The sequence below is a fragment of the Monodelphis domestica genome, chromosome 7, assembly GCF_027887165.1.
Source record: "Monodelphis domestica isolate mMonDom1 chromosome 7, mMonDom1.pri, whole genome shotgun sequence".
NCBI lineage: Eukaryota > Metazoa > Chordata > Mammalia > Didelphimorphia > Didelphidae > Monodelphis > Monodelphis domestica.
This window is the reverse complement of record NC_077233.1, coordinates 170,048,390-170,076,382: the sequence shown is the minus strand read 5'-3', so window position 1 is coordinate 170,076,382 and position 27,993 is coordinate 170,048,390. Positions and strand designations below refer to the sequence as shown.

The 27,993-nt window shown below is 43.7% G+C and overlaps 1 protein-coding gene and 1 long non-coding RNA gene across 4 annotated transcripts; one reads left to right on the top strand and one right to left on the bottom strand.

Annotated features, from left to right (window-relative positions):
* The first annotated feature begins 16 nt into the window (after window positions 1-16).
* On the top strand, window positions 17-17,230 carry VCP (valosin containing protein). 2 transcript variants are annotated; one of them, XM_001368161.5, is made up of 17 exons: window positions 17-383; window positions 4,791-4,902; window positions 5,049-5,221; window positions 6,473-6,615; window positions 7,263-7,393; window positions 8,038-8,169; window positions 10,038-10,140; window positions 10,970-11,103; window positions 11,199-11,334; window positions 11,636-11,748; window positions 12,056-12,220; window positions 12,303-12,425; window positions 12,675-12,887; window positions 13,099-13,407; window positions 13,605-13,760; window positions 16,025-16,179; window positions 16,564-17,230. In XM_001368161.5, the coding sequence occupies exons 1-17, from the start codon at window positions 367-369 to the stop codon at window positions 16,667-16,669; spliced, it is 2,421 nt and encodes an 806-aa protein (XP_001368198.1). In that variant the 5' UTR covers window positions 17-366; the 3' UTR covers window positions 16,670-17,230. The 2 variants fall into 2 exon arrangements, with proteins under 2 accessions (XP_001368198.1, XP_056661995.1); XM_056806017.1 differs by lacking the exon at window positions 17-383 and adding an exon at window positions 419-489.
* Window positions 6,488-27,636, bottom strand: LOC130455550 (uncharacterized). 2 transcript variants are annotated; one of them, XR_008913607.1, is made up of 4 exons: window positions 27,579-27,636; window positions 25,032-25,094; window positions 22,201-22,356; window positions 6,488-8,200 (listed from the first exon to the last, which is right to left on the bottom strand). It is a non-coding gene; the product is annotated as an uncharacterized LOC130455550 (long non-coding RNA). The 2 variants fall into 2 exon arrangements; XR_008913606.1 differs by lacking the exon at window positions 27,579-27,636 and having other exon boundaries at window positions 25,032-27,400.
* Window positions 27,637-27,993: the final 357 nt, after the last annotated feature.

Below are 27,993 nucleotides of genomic sequence, written 5' to 3'. Positions count from 1 at the left end.
TGGCCCAGCATAGCGGGTTGCCGGGGAGAGGAACGGAGGGGAGGAAGGGGGCCGGCAGCGCGGGCTCCGATTGGCTGTGCCGCGTGCTTCTCCCCTTCCGATGATTCGGCTCTTCTCGGCTCAGTCTCCCTGAAGCACCCGCAGCCGCCGCCTGAGTCGCCAGCGCTTCCTTCTCCCCAAACCGGAGCCCGAGCCGCCCGCCCTCCCCACCGTCGCCTCCGTGGGAAGAGCGAGAGGGAACCCCCCCGCCCGGAGGAACCGCCACCGTCCGCCTGGGAGAGCCGAGCCCCGCCGGGCCCAGCCGCCCGCCGCCAGCCCCTCGTAGCCGTTACCCGCGCGCCTCCGGCCGGGAGACAGGCGCGCGCCATGGCCTCGGGAGCCGAGTGAGTGTCCCCTGCGCGTCCCCTCCCCCCGCGGGGGCGCGCTCGGGGTCCGGGGTCCGGGCCCTGGGGCCTCGGGCCGCGGGCCACGGGCGGGCAGCGGATCTGGGTAGGCCCCGGCCCCGGTCGCAGTTCATGTTGGGGGCGGGCCGCGAGCCGTGCGGGCCACCTCTCTTCGGCGCGCGTCCTCGAGCTCGGCCCGGCGGGCACGCGGCGCTGAGAGCCCAGGCCCGGGCCAGATCCCGATCCTGCTGTGTCATGCAGGCCCCGGCGTCTCCCTCGGGAGCAGGGGGCGGGGGAAGGGGCCCGGCCCCGCTGGGCCTAGTCCGGCCCCCGGGCCGTCGCCGCCTGCGCGGAGCTTTGGGCCCAGACACCTGCCCTGCGCTCGTCCTCTGGGAGAGCCGCGCCGCGCCGCACCGATTGTGGGGGGAGGAGGGGGAGGAAGAGGGGGTGTGCGTGGGCGCCGGGATTTTCTCGGCTGAAGTAGGTGGTTCCTCTCGGGCCTCGGCCTGTGCTTACGCCGAGGTTGGGCCCAGGGCCGCCGGCTTGGGGGGAACGGGCCACGTGAAGGCTGCGGCTCTTGGGCCGCAGCCTAGTTGAGAAGTGCGAACCGACCAGTTTGTGGGAATGGAGTCGGCAAAGACAATTATTGAGGGCGGGGTGGGTCCGGGGTTGAATGCCTAGTGAAATTTATTAACTCTTTTGGGGGAACAGGCCTAATCATGAGAAGGCATTAGGGTTAGGGGGAAGGACCAACAGTACCTCTGCCTACCGTGGTTGGCATTATTTTGGAGTTAAAACTACTTAATAGAATTTTGATAATATATTGGTTTGTTGCTTTGTTGGGGGGCGGCGATAACGAATCGATTGGGGTGGGGCACTGTTTGGCCCCTTTAAATGGCCTACTTCATTGCTGCTTATGCAGATGAGAAATCTGGTTTCCGTCTCCCAGGGAGCTTTCGAGATTATTCTTTTCTTCTTTAGATTTATTACCAATTTGGTGCTTTAAGGGCTGTTTTTGAATTTCAGACTTAAAACTGGTTTAGGGACTAGAGGTGGGGACCTTCTAGAACTGCCAGCTTTGTTGATGGGAGTGCTCAGGCAGCCAGGCCCCTGAGGTATTAGGTTCCTAATGGTGAAGAAGGTAAACCCAGAGAAGTCATTGTACATCTACAACCCAATCTTAGTCCCAACCTTAGAATGTTGAAAGTTTAAAATAAATGATGAGCTCCCAGGACTGAAAGGCAATAATTTTCTTTTTCTGCTCTTCACTGCTTCCAAGACTCAGTATATCGCTGTTTTCCAGCATGGGGACAATTTTTAATATTAATTAACATTTAAGGAGTATTTCATGGTTTGCAAAGTTCATTTTACCTCATTTTTTATCTTTGGTGCCTAGTTCAGTGCCTTGAACATAATATGCCCTCGATAAATGCTAGTTAACTTGACAAACATCTCATTTGATTCTCAACCCAATGAGGGGGAGATTTTATCCTCATTTTACTCATTAGGAAATGGTTCAGAATTGGAATTTGGGTTTTCTTGATTCAAGTCTAGCATTCTCTACTATATCTACCTATGTTTTGCTCCAGTTTTTCCATTCTTTGCCTTTTCTCCATGAAGTAAGAAATAATTTAGTGGTGGTAGTAGTTTTTCCTCAGCATTTCTTTATCATGCTAGGGAACTTGTTGGCTTCTTTAACCTTTGAACTTTAAATCATCATGATCTTTAGAACTCTCATCATATTTGTGGCTTGTAGTCAGAGTTCTCTTTTGGTCCCAAAGTGTGGACCCAGGACCCAGGATTATTCTGGTTAGGGTCTTAGTCAAGCTGAGATTGATGGAAGATGACAACACAGAAGCTCAAGGGACATTGGCTCTTGAGTCAGAGAACATAAATATTGACTGCTTACTACTTGTATAACCTTGGGCAAGTCATTTATAGATTCCTCATATCTAAAAAGAGATTGGAGTGGAAAATCATAGAACTAGGATCCTCTGACTCTTAAGGTGCTTTTCAAGAGTTTACATACCACTTGTCCTGCTGGCTCAGTTGAGTTAGTTTTCTTCCATTTTGAAGGAGAGGCAGATTTCTCTTGGGAAAGCTACTCTTACTAGTTAAGTTGGTGGTGGCATTTTACATAAACTTGTCCTAATAGCATTTTATGTTCTTTCTCCCTACCTCTATACTACTAGTATCCAATCACATTAGTAAGGCAAGAAGATGGCTGTCCTGAGAGACAATTCCCTTCTGGTCCCTATTGTGGGAGGGGCAGATCTATGGGGTGGAGTGGGGAAGAGGGATCTCACTGATGGGCTTCTGCCTCCTCCAGAACTTTTATTGCTGTGAACTGGGACTTAAGTCCTGTTTTGCAGTAGTCTTGCTGATCCACATTATCATCTCTGACTTTAGAGCATATTTTTCACATTAGTTGTACAGGTGAGTTTTTTAGCTGATATAAATGGTAGTATTTGGTGCTTGTTCCAAGGCACTGGATATGTCCTGTATTTTTTTTTTCTGTATGGAAGAGTTAACAGAAGTTTTGTAGCTTTATTGAGAAGGAATGGTGTAGGGTGTGTGTATATACATATATATTTCTGGAAATCTGAAAGCATTGATCCCATTGGCTATTATTAGATGCTCTATTACAGACATTTTCTTAGTCCTAGGATTAAAAAATTAGTTAATGATGCAAAAGACTACCCCCCCCCCCCCCTTCTGTCAGGTCGGCTAAAGATTATCTTTAGCATTTACCATTTTCTAGTTCTTGGTCAAAGAGGAATTGAATGATCTTTTCCAAAACCTGTCCCAAATAAATCCAATGTTTCTAAGCTCAGCTGATTGGTGCTACTGGTAGGGCTTGGTAGATAGTATTACTATACCCTCAAATATCTTACGTGAATTCTTATGAAGCATGTAGATTGAGTGACTAGTTTATCCTGAATAGTCTTGATTTTTAAGGATAGGTGAAAAAGAGGAATTCCCCATTGTCTCTGCATTTCTTGGTTTCAACCAGCCTTATTAAGCTGTTTAGTGAGGCTCAATTTCCTGTGAAGCTTTTTTGCTTAGTAGCACTTTGTTGACTTCTATGATGTTTTGTGCATGTGAACTTTTTCCTGGAGACCTCAGTCTTAAATTCACCCACCCACCCAATATTTGCTAATTAACTTATAGTCTTTGGACTGGTTATTACAGTTATAGATAGAAGCTATTGGGGAAGACCAAAAATGGGATCCTGGCATAATACCACAGGGTTTCCAGAGTCTTTTTGCTAGGTTTAATCCAGGCAGCCTGAAAGAACCTTGGGGACCTGACTCCTGGTGAAGATTGTTACTTTAGACTTTTCTATTAGGAACAGAAGATCCTAATGAACTGAAAAGGATCTCAGACATCATAGAGATCAACATTATCAATTTCCCTATTAGGAAACCTGGGGCTCAAGAAGCTTGTCCAGGGCCAAACAGCTTAGGGTCAAAGGCAGGATTCAAACCCAGGACTTCTAAATCCAAGTCTGGTGTTTTATCCCTTATATCACATTGTCTCTCAAATTTGCTGGTTAAAAAAGTTTTCTATGTCAAACACAGGCTTGGAACCCATAATCTAGTTTGAAACCAGTGCCCTGCCACTTGGCTACCTGAACCAGTAAGAGCTTGCCTCTTACATAGTAGTTGTAAATGAATGAATGTACAGCTAACAGAAAACCATTATTAATTTTGGGGGCTAATCAAAAATGTTTTCTTTGCCCATGACTATTTTCCATGGGTGCTGTAGACTTTGTAATATGAAATTTATATTAATTTCTCTAGAACACTTTGATAGTTCTTCTGTTCTTTTTCTGTCTTTGAGGCAGAAACAGTTGGGGGCTTTTATAAGCAGGGGCATACTAGCAGTAAATTCAATGAAAACTTGGGGGTGGGTATTGCATAAGTCCATGATCATACTTAATTTGTAGACTTTGTGTCCCTTCTAACTTACTTGGTTGTTGTGGCTTTATTCTAATATAACCTGCCATAGAGTAATTAGAAGTGAAGTATTCAGCTACTGTTCTCCTTGGGTAAGAGGAATCCTTTCTGGAAGGGAAATCTTTTTCCTAGTGAGATCTAGGGCTGCTTGAAATGGGATGTTGAGTCTCTAGGGGAGAAATTGAAAAATTTTTTAGTTTTAGGACTCCTGTATCATTCTTAAAAGTTATTGGGGACCCCACAGATCTGTTTATGTGGGTTATAGCTATCAACATTTACTGTATTAGAAATGAAAACATCTTAGTCTTGTGAAAATAACTTTGACTGTACAAGACCCCCCCCTAGGTCTCAGGGGCTCCCAAGGCCCTCAGACTTCACTTTGAAAGCCATTGCCCTTGGGTAAGAGTGATGTGACCTTGGGAATCTTAACTTGATTTCCCTTTTCCAGTTCAAAAGCAGATGACTTATCAACAGCCATTCTCAAGCAGAAGAACCGCCCCAATCGGTTAATCGTTGATGAAGCTATTAATGAAGACAACAGTGTGGTGTCCCTGTCTCAGGTAAATTTTATATTACTGATCTATTCAGACATATTTATGTGTTAATGGGAAGAGTGGTCATGAGGGATATAGATTGCAGGTAGTTGGAGTAGTACTTAGTTACTGGGGCTGTCCCCTGCTGACCATAACTCTCATGCTGTTTCTAGGCCAAGATGGATGAATTGCAGCTCTTCCGAGGTGACACAGTGCTGCTTAAAGGCAAGAAGAGACGAGAAGCTGTGTGCATCGTGCTTTCTGATGACACATGCTCAGATGAGAAGATCCGCATGAACAGGGTTGTCCGCAACAACCTGCGAGTGCGCCTGGGGGATGTCATCAGGTGTGTGAGGATCCTTGGTCCTTAATGAGGGAGACCTGAAAGACCTGGGCAATGGGGTGGGACTAGGCAGACAAGAGTTGACTTGTCATAGACATTCCTCCCTGCCGTGGAAGGGAGATTGGAGCTTTATTTCAGGGTTCAGGTATGTCCTTGGGGAAAACTTAGGTCCCGAAAGTGCCAGCAACTAGGGAAGGTATGAGATTGGCTCTGGTAAATTCTTCATTATGGCTTCAAATTGAGTGTCTTACTGTTGCATAGAAAGCCAGAGCTTTGTGACTTTTTGTTTAGGAATCAGACAAATAGTTTTTCTTACAGTGTCTTCTGCCTGCGCTTGTGCCAAGGGGTCTGTGTACTTGTGATGGGTGGTAGAGAAGTGGATGAAGGGATATTAGCCAAGAATTTTAGGGATCTTATGGTGATAAATAAAAGGAGAGTTTATGTATGTCAGCCCTAGACCCCAGGCAAGTCAATTAAGAAAATAAAGTCACCAGGAAGTAACCCACATAGTACTGGTTCTGATCTTAGGTGAGGGTCTAGTGACCTTTCTTTGCTTTTTATTTTTGGATTCCTTCTGTCAAACCCTTTGTTTGAAGTCTTCTCTTAATGCCTTTTATCTAGAACACTCAGTCTTTATATTATCTCATCTTGGGTCTATTTAGTGCCTTTCTTCTGTCTGTGGGTCTCGTGTAACCTTTTTTCTTGGGAGTGCAGGTCTAAGGAGTTCCCTTAGATATGCTTCTAAGAGACAGAGGAAGTACACTTGCATTCTCATGTGTGATGATTAGTATCAGAGCTCCACTTCTTTCAAATTTAGCCATTTCTTTTACATCTTCTATCTTACTCTTGGCCCAAACTTCCCTTTTGAGTGAATTGTGCTATGAAACACCAAGGACACCAGAAGGGGTAGGAGGTTGCCTTTAAAGGGATGCTCTTCCTTTTTTTCCCTATATTACTTCCCTTGAGTAATAGTAAGAGTCCTTATCCTTAAGCTGATTCCCCACCTGCAGCTTCTCATATTCACCCCACCCCCACCCCTGAGTCCAGGGCCCTGGGTGTGAGATTATCTTGCTTCAGTTCCTGCCTTTTCTCCTACCCTCCCTTCCACCCCACTCTCCAACCTCTCTTCACCTAAAGCCGTCCCTGCCTTTTCTCTTTCACTTGCCATCAGCTCTCTGTACCAGGCCCTTTCCGACGCCCAGTGCTTGGGGCTGCAGTGTGGTGGGTAACGTGGAGTCTGCTTGTCGTCCTCAGCATCCAGCCGTGCCCAGATGTGAAGTACGGCAAACGTATCCATGTGCTGCCCATCGATGACACGGTGGAAGGCATCACCGGCAATCTCTTTGAGGTGTACCTCAAGCCGTACTTCCTGGAAGCTTATCGACCTATCCGGAAAGGTAAGTTTAGGGATTTGAGAAATGAACTAGGAGGAAATTCATTTTCATAACAGTCATTGATTATGGGCAGGGTTACTTGGTGCAGGTACCCATGACCTCTAGAAAATGCTTAACACCTGATTTTGCCCTCTAACTCCTTATACCCATTTGCCCCGACTCACATAGGTGTATCTCCTGTGCCCCAGGAGAGAAAAGATACTTCTTCTATTTCTCTTAGGCCAGGCTAGGCCATGGTGGTGGTTGGGTTGCTGGTGGTCCTCAACACCTTTCCTAGGTAAGGTTTTTGCCAGTTTGCCCACTTCTGATTTCTACAGAGTACATGATTCCTCCTGCCTCTAATACATTGAAACTTAATTTTGGCCCTTCTTCCTCTGTTTCAAAGTTTAGGCTATTAATCACCTATGGCAAAAATGGACACTTATTGGGATTTCTGGAAAGACTTCTATACAGAGTATCCAGGTGGCAAAGGAGTCTTTCTAAGTTTAATATTTTTTCCCTTGACCAAGTTTCAGGACCTGTATACCATGTGCTTTTCAGAGTTCTGGGAACCAGTGTTAGTGGTTGAACTTCACACTTGGTCTTTTCTAGCTTACTATTGCTATACTATTATTCCTATAATAACTGGATATACCACAATGATTCTACAGGTGACATCTTCCTTGTCCGTGGTGGAATGCGTGCTGTAGAGTTCAAAGTGGTAGAGACAGATCCCAGCCCCTATTGCATTGTTGCTCCAGATACAGTGATCCATTGTGAAGGGGAACCCATCAAACGAGAAGTAAGCTCCTTTTTTCATTTCCCCCATTCCCATAGTCAATGCTTATCAATCATTTGAGTGGGAAGAATGGCTTAGAGTAGGAGTGATGGGGAAGCCAAGTAGAGAATTCATATGTTAGGTGTAATATGATAAACAGAGGGGCTGAAGAGCTCCATCCTCATGTTTAAACTCATGCTAAACTGCTCCTTGAGATTTAGGATAGTTTTCTCTAGTTCTACCTCTCTAGATTTCTTTATAGAAGTATGGGGTTAGGTGTGGGCCAATAATCAGCAGGATGTGTAGCCTTCAGTGTTTTGTACTGAAATCCCTTCCGTAGGTTAATTTTAGAACACCTGGGAATGGATACTCAGACCACAGTGACAGTTTAGCTTCCTAGGGAATAGTGCCTTCAGAACTCTCAAGGTCTTTAATTTCCTAGTTTGGGTCTTTGGGAGAGTCTCCTAAGAGAATTGTTTTCAGTAGCCAGTTAAGTAGCTTTGTTAGAGACCTTCCTAGGGGATTTTTGGGATCCAGGACCAGGATTCCTTATGGAAATATGTTCTCTGGGCCTTCTTTTACCCTGAAATTATGTTCTGACATTGGACAAATTTGAGTCCTTATTTTTGCTGACACACACATATTTATATATACTTCCTTTTGCCCAGGATGAAGAGGAATCTCTCAATGAAGTGGGATATGATGATATTGGTGGTTGCCGGAAACAGTTGGCTCAGATAAAGGAAATGGTGGAGCTGCCACTGAGACATCCAGCCCTCTTCAAGGCCATTGGTGTAAAGGTATTTGACCCTCAGCCACATATGGCCCTGCCTAGAATAGAATAGCAGGGAGGGAGCTGTTTAAAGTTGTACTCTATTAAGGGAAAATAGAAAGTAAAAGAAAAGCAGAAAATAGTAATTCCTTGATGTTATTATAGGGAACAGTAAGTGGTGACCCAAAGAGGTTTATCTTAGGTAATGCTTTATAGTCATTTTATTAATGACTTCAGTGCAAATGCTCCTGGAAAACCTAAGTTCTGATTCTAGCCTGATTTCAAGTCTTATAGAAGGCGAAAATAAATTGGTAATTAGAAAAATGAGTGTAAAAAATGAATATGCAGTGATGGGAGAATTTCAAGGTTTACTATTTGGGAAAGATTGGCTGGGTAGAAGAGCATGAGTTCTAGAGTTCAGATCACAAGCTGAGTTTTATTCTATACTATCAACTTATCATAAAGTTGACTTGTTGGGGGCAGCTAGGTAGCTCAGTGGATTGAGAGTCAGGCCTAAAGATGGAAGGTGGTCCTAGGTTCAAATTTGGCCTCAGACACTTCCCAGCTGTGTGACCCTGGGCAAATCACTTGACCCCCATTGCCTAGCCCTTACCATTCTTCTGCCTTGGAACCAATACACAGTATTGACTCCAAGACGGAAGGTAAGGGTTTTAAAAAAAATTGATTTGTTATAAGAAATGTGGTGAGTTGGGGCCAGGGAGCAATCTCTTTGAGTATTAGCTCCTAATTTGAATGCTAAGTCACTTTGTAGGATGTGAAGGGACTAGAGATGATTTAGAGAAAAGGCCAAAGAGAATTATAGGAATGAGAAAATAAGTTGTAGATTAAAAGTAGATGTTCATTTAGCCTTAAGAAGAAAAAAATTGAGATTACTAGATTGAAAGTTCTTGGAGTGGAAGAACTTCCTTGAATGAAGTAGATACTAAGTAATAAATGAATGTACAATTTAGTGACTGTACTGTGGTATGAGGGAGTGCTAAGCTATTGTTCTCTTAGTGTCCGATGTTGTGGAGGAGGAAATAGTAGGGTGATGGGCAAGTCATAGTTACCTATCTGGGTCTCAGTTTTCTCATCTTGAAGATGCAAGGATCAGGGGTGCTAGTCCTGGAGTCAGAAAGACTTGGGTTTAAATCTGGCTTTAGACATTTGCTAGCTCTTTAACTGGAAAAATCACTTAATTCCAATTGCCTAGTCCTTAAGGCTTTTCTATCTTGGAATCAATACTTAATATTGATTCTAAGACAGAAAATAAAAGAGTTTTTTTTTTTTAAGCTGGGATCAGATGGCCTCTGAAGTCCATTTTTTAATCCTTATTCTAAACTTTTTAAATGGACTCAAATCAATAGAGATTATAATTGGAAGAATTTACTGATGATGTAATAAACACTGGAACAGCAGGGTAATGATGGAGGATATGAAATCTGCATCCCTAGCAATCACTAAGATTTGCAATTTGCCCTTCATTATTTTTGTCTGCCTGAAGTGTGGGGACCAGGCTATCTTTTGGTTCTTTTCTAGGTTCTGGAATCTCTGACTAGAGTTTTCCAAATTATTATTTTAAGGGTTTTTTTTAGCTCCTGAACTGCGTGTGATACAGGTGCTCTTGTCCCAGAAATTTTTATGCCTTTTCCTTACTTTCTCTCCCCTTCCAGTGACTTCACTGTGAACCACTCACTCCTCTGGGCTGAATAGCAAACATACTGTTGCTTTTAATGCTAGGAACTCATTCCTTTTGCCAGGTTTAAATTTTTCATCCTGTCCCCAATATGAGGAGCTTTTGCTAAACTTCTTGAAGATGTAGAGTTTAGGGGAGGGAAGAGATCTAACATGTATACTAGCTTAATTCTCTTTGATCTACTTTGTGCCGGTTCCCAGCCTCCTCGGGGCATCCTGCTCTATGGGCCTCCTGGGACAGGGAAGACCCTGATTGCTCGAGCTGTGGCAAATGAGACTGGTGCATTTTTCTTTCTGATCAATGGTGAGTTACTTAGCTCTTCCTGAGGTGGGTTGGATCTGACTGTTGATTTCTAAATGTTTCCTCAATACAATGTGTATACTGAACCCTTTGTCCCATGGTGTCATTCCTCACACCCCCACCATACCCCCTACTCCCAGTTTAAGTCTGAGACAGAGGCAAGAACCACTGAAAGGGAATAGGGGATGTGGGACACTTGCCTCCCGTAGGAGGATGTGAATTCTTCAGATGTACACCCTGCCAGGAGATGAAAATGGCTTTAATGGGCTAGAGGCATGTCCTTGTCTCCAGAACCATTTTCTTCTATCAGAGTTTAGGAAGTAGAAACTAGTAATAATTTGGGGGTGGGTGGGCAGGTAAATAGAATTATTTCATTATCTGCCATAGCTATTTTGGGGAGTGCCAAATTGGCTCTTTAGGGAGAGATTAGGCTCATTCCTTGAAAGTGCCTAGGTAAGATCAAGGAGGCCATGAAAAAACCATCTTCTATTGGATCTGGCATTCCCTGTGGTCAGGAGCAGTCTAGCCTGAAGGGGGGAGTGACCCTTTAGACTTCAGTTCAGTTCTGGCAAGCAGGTAGTTGCCAGCTTGTCTTATTTAACTTGTTTGTCTTAGTAGCTTTGTCATCATCTCATTTCCATAACAGGGGAAATAGGCAGTGTGGCTTTCCTTCATGGTTTTGGCTTTTTGCTCAGATTAGGGTCTTGTAGAGGTGGCTGGAGAATTTCTCAATTGTTGTCAAAGCCTGGGCAGAGGTGGCAAGCAACACCTATGGTTTCCTCCTCTTGAGGAGAAGTAGCCAACTTCATTTTGCTTTTGTGATTCTATTCAGGTCCTGAGATTATGAGCAAGTTGGCTGGTGAGTCAGAGAGCAACCTGAGGAAGGCTTTTGAAGAGGCAGAGAAGAATGCTCCTGCCATCATTTTCATCGATGAGCTGGATGCCATTGCTCCCAAGAGAGAGAAGGTATGAACTCCCTTAAGGGAAGGAGGACTTGGGAGAATAAATGATAGGATCAGGTACAAACTTGCTTACTGACCAGGGACTTTGTGCTTTGACAGACCCATGGAGAAGTAGAACGTCGAATTGTGTCACAGCTATTGACTCTCATGGATGGTTTGAAGCAGAGGGCACATGTGATCGTTATGGCAGCAACCAACAGACCCAACAGCATTGATCCAGCTCTTAGACGATTTGGTAATGGCCCCTTAGCTTTTTTGATGAATCCTTTCCATGGGATCACAGGATCATATGTGTGATCTGAAGATCCAACATATTGGGCTGGGTCGTAGCTGATTACTGCCACTCACTGCTTTTCCTGAAGTTCCTGTGTCCATCTCTTTTATCTCCTCCTCTGTTCCCCTAGCCCTTAAAAGTAAGAATCTACACTTAACAATAAGGGTTGTATCTTTTACCCATATTTCCATCGGAGAGGAGGTAGGCACAGGTGACTAGAGCCAAGGGTTGAGTTGTATAATTTATACATGCATCCCCACAGGTCGATTTGACAGGGAGGTGGATATTGGAATTCCTGATGCCACTGGACGCTTGGAGATCCTGCAGATCCATACTAAGAACATGAAGCTGGCAGATGATGTAGACCTAGAACAGGTAAGAGATTTAAGGGGTTAAGCAGAAAGATCAAGTTTTGAAATGGGCAGCTTGTGATTTTGAGAATAGACAAATGAAAAATTTAAAGTTTCTGGATGCAAATATTTTTGTTTGGTAGTCCTGAGAAGAGAAGACTAAAAGCACCACCTCACCATGGGAAGAGCTTATGGAGGGGGAAATGAGCATGAGATTGCAGATTTGGCATGGAGTGTAACCAGCCTTCTCTTTATGCCTTAGCTTCACAATGAAGAAGTGGGGATGCCAGGCATGGAGCTGTACTTTAATCAGATCAATCTTCTGCCCATAGGTAGCCAATGAGACCCATGGACATGTAGGTGCTGATCTGGCAGCCCTCTGCTCAGAGGCAGCCCTGCAGGCCATTCGAAAGAAGATGGATCTCATTGACTTGGAGGATGAGACCATTGATGCTGAAGTCATGAACTCCCTGGCTGTCACCATGGATGACTTCCGGGTAAAGGCATCCCTTATCACTCCTGCTTCTTCTTTTCTATTCCTGTTTCTTTGAGTCTTATCTTAGTTGTCTCCTGTACTAGTGGGCCCTGAGCCAGAGCAATCCATCAGCACTTCGGGAGACTGTTGTTGAAGTGCCACAGGTGACCTGGGAGGACATCGGTGGGCTGGAGGATGTCAAGCGGGAACTCCAAGAGCTTGTTCAGGTGAGGGGGTCTTGAAACTTAGGACTGATTCAGAGTTCTGCAGAATGGTGAGTATGGCTTCTGCTACCTACTCCCCAGGGGTTTGTGATATCAAATGAGACTACTTTTCAGTGTCTGGGATGGAACCTGGGCTTATAGATATTCTGTGTGCCTTGGCTTTCCTGTTCCTACAAGGGGAGGTGCTGGTGATTACCTCTCTCTCCCTAGGTCCTCATATTAAAAGGTGACCTGAACTCTCTTTTCATCTAGTACCCTGTGGAGCACCCAGACAAGTTCCTCAAGTTCGGTATGACACCTTCCAAGGGAGTCCTGTTCTACGGACCCCCTGGCTGTGGGAAAACTTTATTGGCCAAAGCTATCGCCAATGAATGCCAGGCAAATTTCATCTCCATCAAGGGCCCTGAACTTCTCACCATGTGGTTTGGAGAGTCTGAGGCCAATGTCCGTGAGATATTTGACAAGGTAAGCCCCATGTTGGACTGAGCCTCTTTCCTTATGGATTTCTAAACTGACTGACTGGGTGGGTAGGAGCTGGTTTTTAGAGTGAATTGTGACACTACCTCAGCACTGCCTAACTAATGCCATTGGATATGGGAATGAAGGAATCTTTGGGTGGTAGGAGTTGAGTGCCTATGCAAGTGCTCATATCTCTCCACGTCACTCCTCCATGAAGGCCCGCCAAGCTGCCCCTTGCGTTCTGTTCTTTGATGAACTGGATTCGATTGCTAAGGCTCGTGGTGGCAACATTGGAGATGGAGGAGGTGCTGCTGACAGAGTCATCAATCAGATCTTGACAGAGATGGATGGTATGTCCACCAAGAAAAATGTATTCATCATTGGTGCCACTAACCGGCCTGATATCATTGACCCTGCAATTCTTCGACCTGGCCGCTTGGACCAGCTCATCTACATACCCCTGCCTGATGAAAAGTCCCGTGTTGCAATCCTTAAGGCCAACCTGAGGAAGTCGCCTGTTGCCAAGGTGAGTAGAGGGATTCTTCCCAGTTAACAGAAAAAGATATTTAGGCCATAGTTGGAGTATTCCTTGGTTAGTTCTTTAACCTTGAATCCTGGGTTCAGGTTCAGGAACTATCAGTATAGAAGAGGGAGCATTGGAGTGAACCAGGGGAAAGAGAACTTTTTGTCTACATGCTGAATTTGCTTTGTTTCTTCTGGCAGGATGTAGACTTAGAGTTCCTGGCCAAGATGACTAATGGCTTCTCTGGGGCTGACCTGACAGAGATCTGCCAGCGTGCTTGCAAACTGGCTATCCGTGAGTCCATTGAAAGTGAAATCCGACGAGAGCGGGAAAGGCAGACCAACCCCTCTGCCATGGTGAGTTCCTCTTTTCCAACATGTTTTCCATGTCTAGCTAGACTTTTAAGAAACACTAAGCCAGTACAAAATTCTTGAATTCTTTAACTACCTGGTTTACAGGTTACAGACAGAATATCAGATACATTACCTTTTCCCAGGGCTTTTACATTCTGGTTGGGGACACAAGACTTAACACTTTTGATTTGAGCTCTTCTTACTCCTCTACTGAAAGCCTCCCTAAATTTTCATGTGTTCTTCCAGCCAAAGGCTTGATCTCCTTACCTCTAGCTTGCATTAATTCTCTTGCATTAATTTTCTCTATTTGACCACCTATAATAGTATTGTTCCTTAAAATTAAAAAAGTTACTTTTATATGCCTTCAAGCTATTATTCTACTTACCCCTTCATTGCTGAACTTTTAGAAATATGAGTATATGCTACTTCATATTCACATATTCTTAAACCCTTTATGACCTGGCTTTACTGAAATTGCTCCCCCCCCACCCCCCTTTTTTTTAAAGACATCAATGACTGAAAACCCAGTGGCTTTTTTTCTCTTCATTTTCCTTGATTGTCATATTTGACAATTAAATGTGCCCTTAATTTTCTTCCCTCTTGCATTAAACTATACTTTTGGACTCTCTTTTTTGTTAACCCTTTTTTCTCCTGTAAATCAGGGTTCTTCTCCCATGGCCTCATTAGTCTGCTTTGCTTTCTGACCCTTAGCTGTTTTAGCCATTCAATTTACTTTTAATTATCACTTTTATGCAGGCAACTCCTACATTTGTATCTTTAATCCTGAATTTATTCTAGAGCTCCATTGCAATATATCTATTGCTTGAATAGCTTATCTTCCCCACCCCCACACACCCCTATACATAGCTCTTCCTGTATTTATAGCATCATCATTGTCCTAGTCAATAACCTCAAAACCTCTAAGTCATCTTTGAATCTTGATTCTCTTTCGGTTCTCATATGCAGTTAATTGCTAAGTCATCTTGATTCTTCAGTGATATCTCTTGAACCTCCTCCATTATTCTCTTGTTTCAGACTCCTGTGACCTCTCTGGCCTAGATAGCTGAAATACTTTTAAAATTTGTTTTCTCTACCTTGAGTCTTGCTTCTTGCTTGATCCATCTTTTACACTTGCCACTTTCTGAATATTGCCAAAGCCATCTTTCTATTCATGCCTGATCAGATTAAAAAACAAACTGTAAACTAGCCTGTTATTCAAGGTCCTCCATAGTTTGGATCCAACAACAACTTCATCATACACTGTTCTTTTCATAAAGTCTCTTCCAGCTTTAACATCCTTTGATTTATGTTGTCCACATACTGTTTTGCAACCAAAACATACTGTTTGTCATTTCCCTGTCTCATGCTGCTCTTAAGTCACTACTCATATGCCAGCTCCTCTATGAAGTTTTAATTTCCCCTAAATATTACACCCCAGTGGTGGAAGTGATTGCTTCCTCCTCCAAATTCTCTAGGCATTTTGTATTCTGCCACCTGCCATGGATTATAGTTACTTTTGTCTTTGTTTTTTGTCCAATCAGTAGTGAAATTTTTGAGAGGCAGCCTAGTGTGTGGTAGATAGAGAGCTGGCTTCTAAGTGGGACTCAGACATCACCTTTCTGTGTCCCAGGCAACTTTCTAAAGCTGTAGAGCATATGCCTAACTGCATTAATAGAAGTAGTTTTCTTACTAGGAGTTCCCTCTATCAGTAAAATATGAAATGGATCTCACATAGGTCTGGACCCCCAAAATGTACAACACATTCCTCCTTTAAATTCTGGGACTCTAGAACTACTGTCACCCTCTCCTTCCTCCTCTGCTCCTTTCCCACCCACCAAGAAAGAGTTAGTTTTAGGGCAAATGTTAGGATTTTCTTTGCAAAGTAGGTAATAGGGACTCATGAAGATTTTGTAGATGCCCAAGTTGTGAATCGAGCTGAAAATAAAAACTGGGATCAAGGAGGTTCTAGACAAGTCCCTATATGACATTTTAATGGGTCACTACATGGAATTAGAGGATGTTGGGCACCTTTCAAGAAAGAAGACAGCATTAGAGATGGTGCACAATAGTCTCTTCAAATTATAAATATTGCCAGGCTGGAACTAAGAAAGATTCAGTGCTCAATTCCCAGTTGGAACCTGGGCCTTGTCTTGGTTAGCAGGTGCTAAGGTGTCAGCTGCCCTGTGCTCCTTGGAAGGAGCAGGCAGATCCAGGCTTTGTGATCCCTTATAGGCCTTGACCCCTGCTCACCACTTTCCACTCTACAGGAGGTAGAAGAGGATGACCCAGTCCCTGAGATCCGCCGGGACCACTTTGAGGAGGCCATGCGCTTTGCTCGCCGTTCTGTCAGTGACAATGACATCCGGAAATATGAGATGTTTGCCCAAACCCTTCAGCAGAGCAGGGGCTTTGGCAGCTTCAGGTAAGGGGAGGCATGACTTTAAGACTGGTACAGAATGCCCCTCTTTTTGAAGAGCATGGGCATGGGACTTATGAAGTAGAACCCAAAGTGGGAGAATTAGGGGTTGGCTAGTAGAAACTCTAGACCATTGGGGGGGAAAGGGAAAAATAGACCAGCTAAAGAGGAACAGGATGCTGAGAAGTTAGCCAGAGGAAGGTGTAGTAGGAGGAACCTGGCCTTTTGACTTAATTCTTCCCTGTGTGACCTTGGGCAAGCTAATTTTATCCTCCCTGGGTCTTAGTGTCCTCATTTGTCAGTGGGTGGGTTCTATAGATAGCTGCCTAAGGGTGGGAAGGGTGGAGGCTGCCTCTGGCTGGGTCCTAATGAACTCTTTCTGGCCTGCAGATTCCCCTCAGGGAACCAAGGCGGGGCTGGCCCCAGCCAGGGCAGTGGAGGAGGCTCAGGCGGCAACGTGTACACGGAAGACAATGATGATGACCTGTATGGCTAAGCGGCAGCGGCTGGCCACGGAGCAAGCTGGCCAGGCCTCGGTCCCTGGGGGAGGGAGGCACTTGCCTGAAAGGGACCGGGGTACCCGGGGCCTGCTCCATTCCTCAGTCCGAACAGTTAAGCTGCAGTCAGACTCTGGACAGGGGGTTTCTGTTGCAAAAAATACAAAACAAAAGCGATAAAATAAAAGCGATTTTCATTTGGGAGGCGGAGAGTGAATTACCAACAGGGAATCGGGGCCTTGAGCCTGCGCCATTTCTGTTGTAGTTTGGGGGGGGGTACAGCGGGCGGGTGGCCTGTGTGGGGCGTGAGCAAGGGAGCCAGCGTCCAGCCCCCAGCAGTAATAAAAGCGCCTGAACTTCACTCCATGCTGCCCATGCTGTCCCTTCTTTCCCCGTCCACACCGGGACAAGGGGCCACAGCCGGGTGTTTACATAGTGAGTAGGTTCATTTTATTTTACATGCTTTTGAGTTAATGTTGGAAAATAAATTAACTAATCACAAGCAGTTTCTAAACCAAAAACATGTTGTAAAAGGACAATAAACGTTGGGTCAAAACAGAGCCTGAGTCCTGGCCCCTGCTCCTCCTTCTTTCCCCTGGAAGCCTCTTTCTGATATCTTCCTTGACCTATACATGCAGGGAGGGAGGGTGCCAAGGCAGTGCCTTTCTCATTCCTTGGCTAGAAGTTAGGACTCCACTTGGCTGCGGGTGGAGGGACAACCATAACTCATTCTGCCATCTTTCCTCCCCAGTCTGATCTGTAAGGAGTTGGTTTTGAAGTAATGGCCCTCTCTTTTTCTGACCATAGGTCCACTGTTGAGAGAATGAGCTTGGGTAGTGGGAATGAACCGTATTTAGGGATCAAGGTAGTCTTTTTTTGTTTGTTTGTTTTCCCCTTCTTTCCTCCCTAGAGTTAATTAGGAACTCAGGGTGAACCAAGGAAATTTAGTTGCAAAAGGAGAAATTTGAGGCAAATTGTTATTATGAGACCAAGGCAAAGCACTTGGTTTATTGGTATGTCCTTCACTGTTAGACTCCCTGTTGTCCTGGCTTCTGTTTCTATTTTTAAGTCCAGTTCTGATCTATTATTGAATGCCTGGAATCTCCAGGGCTGGACTATATGAAGGCTGGGGAAGACAAGTTGTCTTGCTCTAAGCCTACCTTGAATTGAGGAAAGACTAGATCAGAGGGCTCAGAAAAATGTTAATCCCATGAATCCCTGCTAGGGAAGATTGTGTCAGATTTATTTCTCCCAAAGGTGGTAAGCTCAGGCAATTTATTTTACCTGAAGGTAGTCCTGATAGCTAAGGCAATTTCATCATTGTCCAGAAGGACCATTTATTTCACTGATGTAAGGCAGTATTTCTCAGAAAGTTTGGTCTGGGATCTCCAATAGTCTTGCAGGGGGGGATTGCAAAGTCAGAAATTTTCATAATAAGATTTTAATTTCTAATATGACCAATATTAATAGATACAACTTATATAAAAGGTCTTTGGGGGCAATTTCACTAATTTTTGAAAACATAAAAGGGTCTTGAGACCAAAAAGCTTTAGAGCCACTGGTAATAGGATCTTGCAATGAGGAAAATTCTTTACCATTGGAAGTTACAAACTTGGAAAACCTTCCAAGTGCCCCAGGCATTGAGAAGCTAAGTGACTTGCATGTAGGGGCTTATGGCCAGTATGTATCTGAGGGGATTGCAAAACCCAGATCTCCTTGACTCAAGCTGACCCCCCTTGCTACACTGCCTCAAAGCACAGTGACTCATTTGTGTGCCTTTTCATAGTAACATGTTTTCCTCACAAAACTGAGGTGAGTGGTATAAAATGGACAATGAGCTTATCTTGCAGATGAGTAATCTCAGATTGATTTACATTTTTTCTAGAAGTATGTGCTGTCTTTTTGTCCCTAGAGGAGGTGATTGGTTCAATTCTTTTATCTCAGAATGAAGTTTTGGCATTGAATAAATGCCAATGAAGGTTTTTCCCCAATGGAACTAGATGTGCATTTTTAGCACTGATATTTTCTTAATCTGCTGTCTCCTGCTTTTAACTGGAAGAGATCTTAATGGATAGGTACCTATGATTCTTGGGTGCTGTAGGGTATTGTAGGGGTGACTAAAAAAGGAGCTCTAAAACCTGCTAGTAGAAAGTTGAATAGGACCTGTTAGCCTTTGGACTCCCGTTGGGGGACAGTGATTATGAAAAATAAATCCTTGATATCAAGTTATATTCTAGGGGTAGGAGAGATGGCACTCCTATTACTCATTTATTTTGGCATCAGTCATACCTTTGCAGATGACTTCAACTTAAAAGTTAATCAAATAACCACTTATACCAAGCTTTTTAGCCTTAAGCACCTGCATTCTCAAAGGCTTATTGGAATCCCAAACTAGTCTTAAAGACAAACTCCTCTTTAAAATCTTTCCTAATTCCCCAACTCCCCCTTTTTCTATCTTCTCAGTTAACCCAGCTGCAAAAAACTTCGAATTAATTTTTTTTCTCGGACCCTCCCTCTATCTTTTAAGAAAAAAAGTTGTATTTGATATTTTTACCTCACTTAACATTTTCCCCTGTATCCCTTTTGCACTTCTTTCCGAAGGGCTCTCTTTTCTCATTTTAAAATAGTTCAGCAGCCAACATTGAAAAGGTCTGACATCATAGGGAATGTTCCATACCCATGGTCCCCGTACCTTCACAAAGAGGAGGAGGAGGATTCTCCATCTCTTCTTTGGAACCAAGTTTTAGTCATTACAATTTTGAGTGTTTTGATTATTTTATTGTTTTCATTTGATATTATTGTAGCAATTGTATATTGTTCTCCTGCATCCTGTTTGCTTTAAGTTCTTTCCAAACTTCCCTATTCATCATATTTATTATCAGTGTTTACAGAATAGTAATAATTCAGTTGCATTCATGTACTGCAGTGTGTTTAGCCATTCCCCAGTTGATGGGTGTCTACATCACTAGCACAAAAAGTGCTTCTGTAAGTATTTTGCTGTTATTGACCAGAATCTTGGGGTCAGACATCATTTTCACATAATTGCAAACTGCTTTACAAAATAGTTATCTTAATTCATAGCTCTATCAAAAATGCATTAGCATAAGGACATCTAAGTAGTATAGCGCCAGGCCTGGAATCGAGAGGACCTTGGTTTAAATCTGGCCTTAGATATTTCCTGCTTGTATGTTCCTGGATGAATCCCTTAACCTGATTTCCTAGCCCTTACTGCTCTTCTATCTTAGAACCGATACTAAGACAGAAGGTAAGGGTTTAAAAAATGCATTAGTGTGCCTGTCTTTCTACAACCTCTCCAGTGTTGACTTCCAATCTTTTGTCTTCTGTGACATGCAATCGAAACCTTAGTTTTGAATTACATACCTCTTATTAGTGATTTGTCCAAGATTAAATTCTTTGAGAACTTTATATTCATATGCTTTTTGACCATTTGTGTCCACCCCCTCCCAGTTATTTGCCAAGTTTTGTTGATTCTGTTGAAGTTACATCTTTTGTGTTTTATGTCTTCTTTTAACTCCTACAGCCACCACTCTAGTCCTGGCTCCCTTCTCTGGCTTTTTTGAAGTAAACCCTTTTCTCCAGTATCTCAGATCAGTTACCCAACATTTATGAAGTATTTCCTTGATAGATTATTTTTCTAATAATTTTTTTCCCACTTACATTTTTACTAATTAAAAAAAACAAACCTTGCTTTCTGTCTTAGTAACAACTCAAAGGCAAATGGGCAATGGATAGGCAAATGGGGTTAAATGACTTGCCAGGGACCACACAGACCAGATTTAGCCAGATTTGAATCTAGGACCTCTTAGCTCTAGGACTGGTGTCCTCTCTGCTGTGCCACCTAATTGACCCCTACATATAATAATTTTTAACATACGTTATCCAAAATGTTGAGCTGCAAATTATCCCCTTACTTTCCTCTCTTCCCCACTTCCTGAGATGGGAAGCAATTTGATCTGTTATACTTGTCAACTTGTGGTTTGTTGTGAAACAAGATGAATATAAAACAAAAGCACAAAAAGAGGCACACAGTGAAAAATTGTATGCTTCAGTCTGTGTTCAGACTCCCATCAGTTCTGTGCAGCTAGAGAGCATTTTTCATTGTAAGGCCTGATATATTTTTTAAGTCACTGCTAAAACAATCTTCCTAATGTGTGTGTGTGATCTTGGGACTGCTGTGCATAATGGCTCATTTCACATTTCTCTGCTTCAAATATATTTGGTTCTGTCAAAGTGGACTGCTAGGCATTTCCCTCATCTTTTGCGTCCTCTGTGTTGTCCATCCCCCGAACCCTAGAACAGATTCCCTCCACCTTTCCACCTGTTGAAATCCTTCCCTTTACAAGAAGCTCACATGCAAGAAGTTTGGCCTTACCTCCCAACCAGAATCTCCACTTCTCTGACCTCTCCCGTACTTGGGTAGCTCTTTCGAAATGGTGTTATGGTTACTTGTGTGTTCCTTAGCCCTCTGCCAAATTTCAAACTTCTGGAGGACACCTAACCATGTTGGAACTGTCTTCAGAGACGAGGGAATGACAGAATGTTCATGGGAGGTAAAAGGATGGGGATGGGGGAGATCCTAACCTGGGTCTACATGTAAAAATAATTTTCAGGATAGTTCACGTTTCTGTATAATTGGTTTTCTTGGCAGTTCTATGTTTTTTGTGTATTTAAAAATGTTCTGATAGGGTTCACTAGATTGCCAAAGCAGTCCATGGAACAAAAGGAAAAAAAAAGGGAACTCCTGCGTTAGGGGAAGTCTGTTCAGTTACTTTCAGCCATGACCTATTTGGGATTTTGGCCAAGATTCTGGAATAGTTTGCCATTTCCTTCTCCAGCTCATTTGCTGGCATAGGCAGGGGTAAATGACCTGCCCAGGGTCACCCAGTTGATAAGTGTCTGAGATCACATTCGAACTCGGAACTTGGGAAGATGAGCCTTTCTGACTCCCAGCCTGGCACTCTGCGCTATGTACCACCTAGCTGCTGAAGTCTAGGTCCTCTAGGGCCCTCGCCTCACTTTCCAAGAAATTTCTCTTGCCTAAATTGGAAAATTCTGTAAGGCACCAGAGGATGATTCATGACCAAAGATTGTCCCTCGAGGGATAGGAAGACAGGGCCAGTAAGTCTCTTGGCTTTAACTTCTGACTCCTGCTGTTTCTATAACTGATGGACTGATGGATGGAAGTATCCGTGACACAAGCAGTGTGGCCAAGCGAATGGACCACTCGGAAGCTAGGAAGACCGTTTCCAGGCTAAGGCATGCCTCAGTTTCCTCATCTGAAAACTTAGAAGGTTGGACTCCACGGCCTCTAAGGTACCCACCATCCCTAAATCTGTGCCCCCCCTCCATTTTGTGGGAGTTGCAGCATTTTGGCCCCTGCCGCTGCCCTTATCCATGCTACAACCTCATTGACCTTACACCTCTGTATCGTTCTCCATCACCGTTAGATGCCCGTTCCCTTTGTGATGTGTAAGAACAATAATGGGTGGTGATCAAAAAGTGTACTTACAGGGCAGCGGGGTGGCTCCCTGGATAGAGCCAGGCCCAGAGATGGGAGGGCCCGAGTTCAAATGTGGCTTCCGACATTTCCTAGCTGGGGACCCTGGGCAAGTCAACTCCCACAGCCTTCTCTTCTGCTCTTCTGCCGTGGAACTTCGTACCAATTCTAAGACAGAAGATAAAGCTCAAAAACAAAACAAAAACAACTACATGTAATCTAGAAAAGAAAAATATAATTTTTTTAATTAGAAAAAAATATATACAAATGAGGAATAGAGAAAAGGGTTCTCCTGGGAATTAGGCTCTAGTCAACTAGGTAGCCCAATGCATATATAACATCAGGCCTGGAATTAGGAAAACCTGAGTTCAACTCCAACCTCAGATGCTAACCTAGCCGTGTGACCCTGGGCAAGTCACTTAACCTGCCTGCTTCAGTTTCCTTCTCTATTAAATGGGGGTAGTAATAATAACTACTTCTTAGGGTTGCCAAGTTCCTAGGTGACACGGTGGATAGAGTGCTGGGCTTGGAATCAGAAAGACGCATCTTCCTGGGTTCAAATGTGTCCCAAGACATTTACTAGCCGTGGGACTCTGAGCAAGTCACTTGACACTGCCTCAGTTTCCTCAGCTGTCAAATGAGCTGGAGAAGGAAATGGCAAATTATTCCAGAATCTTTGCCAAAATCCCAAATAGGTCATGTCTGAAAGTAACTGAACAGACTTCCTCTAACGCAGGAGTTCCCTGGTTTCTGAGCCCAGGGCTCGGCCTTTGGGGTGTTTCCAGTGTCCCCTCGAGACAGACCTCGATGCGAGTCTCTTACTTACTTTGCTAGTTCCCTAAAAGCTGCCCACTTACTTCCCAACAGCACGAACATTTGCCAAAACATTTGCCAGAACATTTGCCAAAAATTCAGCCCTGGTTCACCGGACACCAATTCCCTGCCTGCATCTCCCAGGCCTTCGCATTCATCCCCAGAGAGCAAAAGTGTAGAGGGAAAATTCGAACCTGCTACCTCTGCCCAGAGAGCCAGCGGGATCAAACTCAAATAGAAATGGATCTGCTGGCTCCATGCTGTCTTAGAAATTCACAGATTCACCGGATCTGTTGTAGTGTTAGGATGTATTTTTATTTATTTTTTAAAAACCCTTACCTTCCATCTCAGAATCAGTCCTGGGCATTGGTTCTAAAGCAGAAGAGGGATAAGGACTAGGCAATTGGGGTTAAGTGACTTGCCCAGGGTCACACAGCTGGGAAGTGTCTGAGGCCAGATTTGAACTTGGGACCTCCCGTCTCTAGGCCTGGCTCTCCATCCACTGAGCCACCTTTCATCTTTTTTTTTTAAGGAAGACTTGGCCCAGCTTTCATGGGGTAGACCCTATTTTGGGGTCACGAGGAGGACAAAGAAGGACCAGTTCCCCTGCTTTGGATGGGCAAAACATCGGTGATGTCTGCCTACTCAGCCCCTACATTCCCTCTTTTCTCCACCAAAGAAAACACTTTTTAAGATGATGATTTATATATTATATAAATAGATTCATATTTATAAATTATTTAATCAAATAGTACGTTATTAATTATACATCAGGATGAGGGAGAGGCAAGAAGAGAAATCCCAGTTGTCCCCGAACAGTTCAAGTGTTCTGGCTGATTGGACCTACCAGTCACTGAAAGAATTTAGGAATGAGGTCACTGAACCTCTGGGTTGCTTGAGGGACCATCGAGGTCTACAGAGGAGCCACAGAACTGCAGTTGAATAAATGGCCGGGTTTTCCAAAAAGGGGGGGAAAGATTTCCAGTGTTAATAAGCCTGACATCGATTCCTGACAAACTTCTAAACTATATTACAAAAGAGATGGATGGTTTGTGAGCACTTAGAAAGGGAGTTACCGATCCCCTCAAGCTAGGTTAGAACCGTGTCACAGTATATATGTATATTGACTGTGAGACGGGAGGGAGGGAAACAATGTGGCCTCAGAGGCTAGAACTGGGTTCAAATCTTTCCTCTTACACTAGGACCTTTGGCATATCCTTAACCATTTAGTGCCTCAGGAAACTCCTTAAGGCTTTTCTACTAAATCATCCAGATAAATAAATTAAATCATAATTTCCTTTAACTACTCTGAACTGGAAGGAATTTTCCTGCATAGAAACTGCTGATGAAATTACAGATCCAAAAAAATCACGGTCCTAGGAGAGTCGATTTGGACAATGCCATAGATCTATTATGCCTGAATTTCAGCAAGCATCCAGAGTGGGAGAATTGATCGTAGAACTGCACTACCCCCTCCCCACCTAGACCCCATCGAGAGCACTCCATTCAGTTCTAGGCACTAGACTAGAAAAACTGGCCCTGTACAAAGGGAAATGGCCAGGATGATGACGCGGTGGAATTAAAGATCAAAGAGACGATGATGGATGTTTCTATCCTGAATCAGGGAAAATAAAAGTATGGGGGAGGTGGGGCTGAATGATAGCTATAAGAAGGGTTTTCATCTTTTTTTTCTTTTTCTTTTTAAGTTTATTTAGTCAATTTAGAACATTATTCCTTGGTTACAATAATCACATTATTTCCCTCCCTCCCCTTCCCCCAGCCAACGTGCAGTTTCACTGGGTGTTACTTGTGTCCTTGATCAGAACCTATTTCCATGTTGTTGTTTGCACTAGGATGCTCATTTAGAGTCTCCATCCCCAACCAAGGATTTTCATCTTAAGGAGCAGGGTTAGATTTCTTTTACTTGGCTGCAGAGAACAGAATTAGAACCAAAGGGTAGACTTGATAGTCTTTTATAGATTACATTTAATTATATATAAAAATAAATATATTACATTATATAACATTACCTATTACAGCTTAAGAAGGAAATTCCTTGTCGTCATCGTGTCCCCAAACTGGAATGAGTTGCCCTGGGAAGAGGAAGTTTTTTGTCATTGGAGGTTGGACGTTGGCTGGTGAGCGACAGATTGCCTCCAAGGTCCCTCTGAACTGTGAAAACCCCAAGTCTATACTTGTGTGACAAGTCAATGGACTTGTAGGAGTATCCCTAAGGGTCTGAGTGGAGATTTTGAACAGTTGGCATCATGTAGAGCTGAAAAAGAGCAAGATCCTCCCCCAGTCTGGCAGGTAGATGAAATGGCAGGTGGCCCCCTTTCCATTCTTCCTTCCATCTTCAATGAAGGAGGGGTAACTGAGAGAGGAAAGAGGAACTAGACTTCCCAATGAGAACAGTTTCAGAAACAGCAATAGAGAGCCTTTTAACCTCACCAAGATCCTCCATGGAGAGAAAAATGGGACAGTGAGAACACTGGGGGGAAATGGTGCCATGAGGGCAATAAAGGAGGCAGAAAGGACTCACACTAGAGCCCATATGGAGCGCCCCAACAGTCTTTAATGGCTATTAAAGCTTCTCATCGCTGTAAGGCTTTTGGAACAGCCTGTACAGTCGAGGAAATCACCTTCCATTCCCACAACTGTGCGGTGCCCCATGCTTTCCTTCCAACTGATGGGCCCCCTCTTCACCTAAAGAGAAAGAACGTGGGGGGGTGCGAGAGAGCCGAGATACACCTGCCCCCCTTTCCTTCCAGTAGGTCAAGGCTCCCCCATCCACAAGCCTCAAGAATTCCCTGGATGGGGTTCTTGGAGCAAGATCTGAGCTGGCTGCTGAAATGCTCTTATTGCCATGGCACGTTCTGGAAGCTTTTCTCAGCATCTTCTTGGATCTCCTGCAAAGGCTCATCTACTCGGTTCTCTTCTTCCTTTGTCTTGCTTCCCAGCTTGCTCATTGCCCTCCGGAGATAGGATTCATTATGGAGGCTTTACCCTAGAAATGTCATCCCTGTTTATAATTTTTTTTTTCAATTCATTCACGTCTGACTCATTGTGACCTCATTTGGAATTTTCTAGGCTAAGGAATGGCTCACTATTTCCTTCTCCAGCTTACTTTACAAACTGAGGCAAACAGTTAAGTGACTTGTCCAGAGTTATACAGCTAGTAAGTATCTGAAGCCAGATTTGAACTGAGGAAGATGAGACTTAAAAAAAAAATGTTCATTGAGAATATTTTTCCATGGTTACACGATTTCATGATCCCTCCCTGCCCCCGCTTTCTCCTCCCCCTTCCCAAAACCAAAAAGCAATTCCAGTGGGTTATAAGCGTAACATTGTTTAAAACCTATTTCCATGTATTTCATATTGTAGAAGAGTGATCCTATTGCATAGGGTGGTCGATAATATATTTTTCTAATGCATTTCTGCTCCCACAGTTCTTTCTCTGGATGTGGATTGGTTCTTCTAAATTCCTCTGGATTGCCCTGGATCACTGCATTGCTGCTAGTAGAGAAGTCCATTACATTCGGTCTCTGTGTACAAAGTTCTCCTGGTTCTGCTCCTTTCACTCTGCATCACTTCCTGGAGGTCGTTCCAGGTCACATGGAATCCCTCCAGTTCATTATTCCTTTGAGCACAATAATATTCAGTCATTCTCCAATCGATGGACAACCCCTCCCCCCTCCATTTTCCCATTTTTTGCCACCACAAAGAGCGTGGCTATAAATATTTTTGTGCAGGTCTTTTTCCTTATTATCTCTTTGGGGGAAGATGAATCTTCTGACTCCTGGTCCAGCATTTTATCCACTGCATCATTTTAACAAAATGAAAAAAAAGAGTGGGTGGGTGTTGATTTCTTTGGTTTAAGGAAATCCCAATGAAGAAATGTCTTCTCTAGTGGCAGACTGACACCTATTCTACAAATTGGAGTAGTGGAGAGTTGCCTGGAGGCACTGAGAAGTGAAATTCAATTAAGAAGAGTCAGAGGCAGGACTTGAATTGAGGTCTCTCTGGACTCTGAGAGAGTAGCTTTCTATCTCATTATGCTACATTTGAATGAAACAATCAAGGTCAAAATGCCTTCTGGGTTAATTCCCACTTGTAGCTCTTTCAGGCTGGCCCACGTTTGAGATTCCTTCCCAATAGTGTCAGACTCAAATAGAAACTAATCCTTGCTGGTGGTCTCTTGACTTTATTGCTGTTGTTTAGTCATTTTGGAGTCTTCTGGGCACAGATACTGGAGTGGTTTGACATTTCCTTCTCCAGATTATTTTACAGATGAGGAAACTGAGGCATGCAGGGTTAAGTGACCTGCTCAGAGTTACCTAGCTAGTAAGTGTCTGAAGCCAGATTTGAACTCAGGAAGATGAATCTCCCAGACTCCAAAGCTGGTACTCTATCCACTGTAAAACTGTAAAAATTAAATTATATTTCTAATAATAAAAATATTATATTTTATGAGATTTATTAAGGATCATTAGAAATCAAGGAATAAAGAGGAGACAAAATAAAAACCATGTGCCCATGGCTGATTAGCCCATTTAAAATCCCCGCATTTAGCTTACCACTATACTTGCTGCATCCTTGCAAAGGAAGAGAGTGTGGGAGGTGTCACTGCCAGTTAAATACCAATTGTGATCTCATCAACATGGAGACTCAGGAGAGATTATAGGGAATTCTGGGAAATACCAAGGACTTCTGGGGAATGAAGTCTAGGGTTCAAAATCTCCATTTATACACCACCTAATTAATATTATCTATTTTTATTTTGTTTTATTTTTATTTATTTTGTTCAACATTTCCCAATTATATTTTAATCTGGGTCAGGTGGCAGTTGGGAGGGTCTCAAATTTGGCATTTCTGCCTGGACCCTTTAAAACTCTTCTCTGAAATTCAGACCCCCCCACCCCCTCCCCACACACAGCTTCACCCTTTGCACAAGCCAGATCCACCAGGTCATGGGGAATCCTCCCCATGTGT

What these genes read in the sequence shown, in the direction of transcription:
- VCP (XM_001368161.5), top strand. An exon ending in ATGATGTAGACCTAGAACAG is followed by an intron (nt 11,749 to 12,055) that starts GTAAGAGATTTA and finishes TTCTGCCCATAG; the next exon opens with GTAGCCAATGAGACCCATGG. An exon ending in TCACCATGGATGACTTCCGG is followed by an intron (nt 12,221 to 12,302) that starts GTAAAGGCATCC and finishes CTCCTGTACTAG; the next exon opens with TGGGCCCTGAGCCAGAGCAA.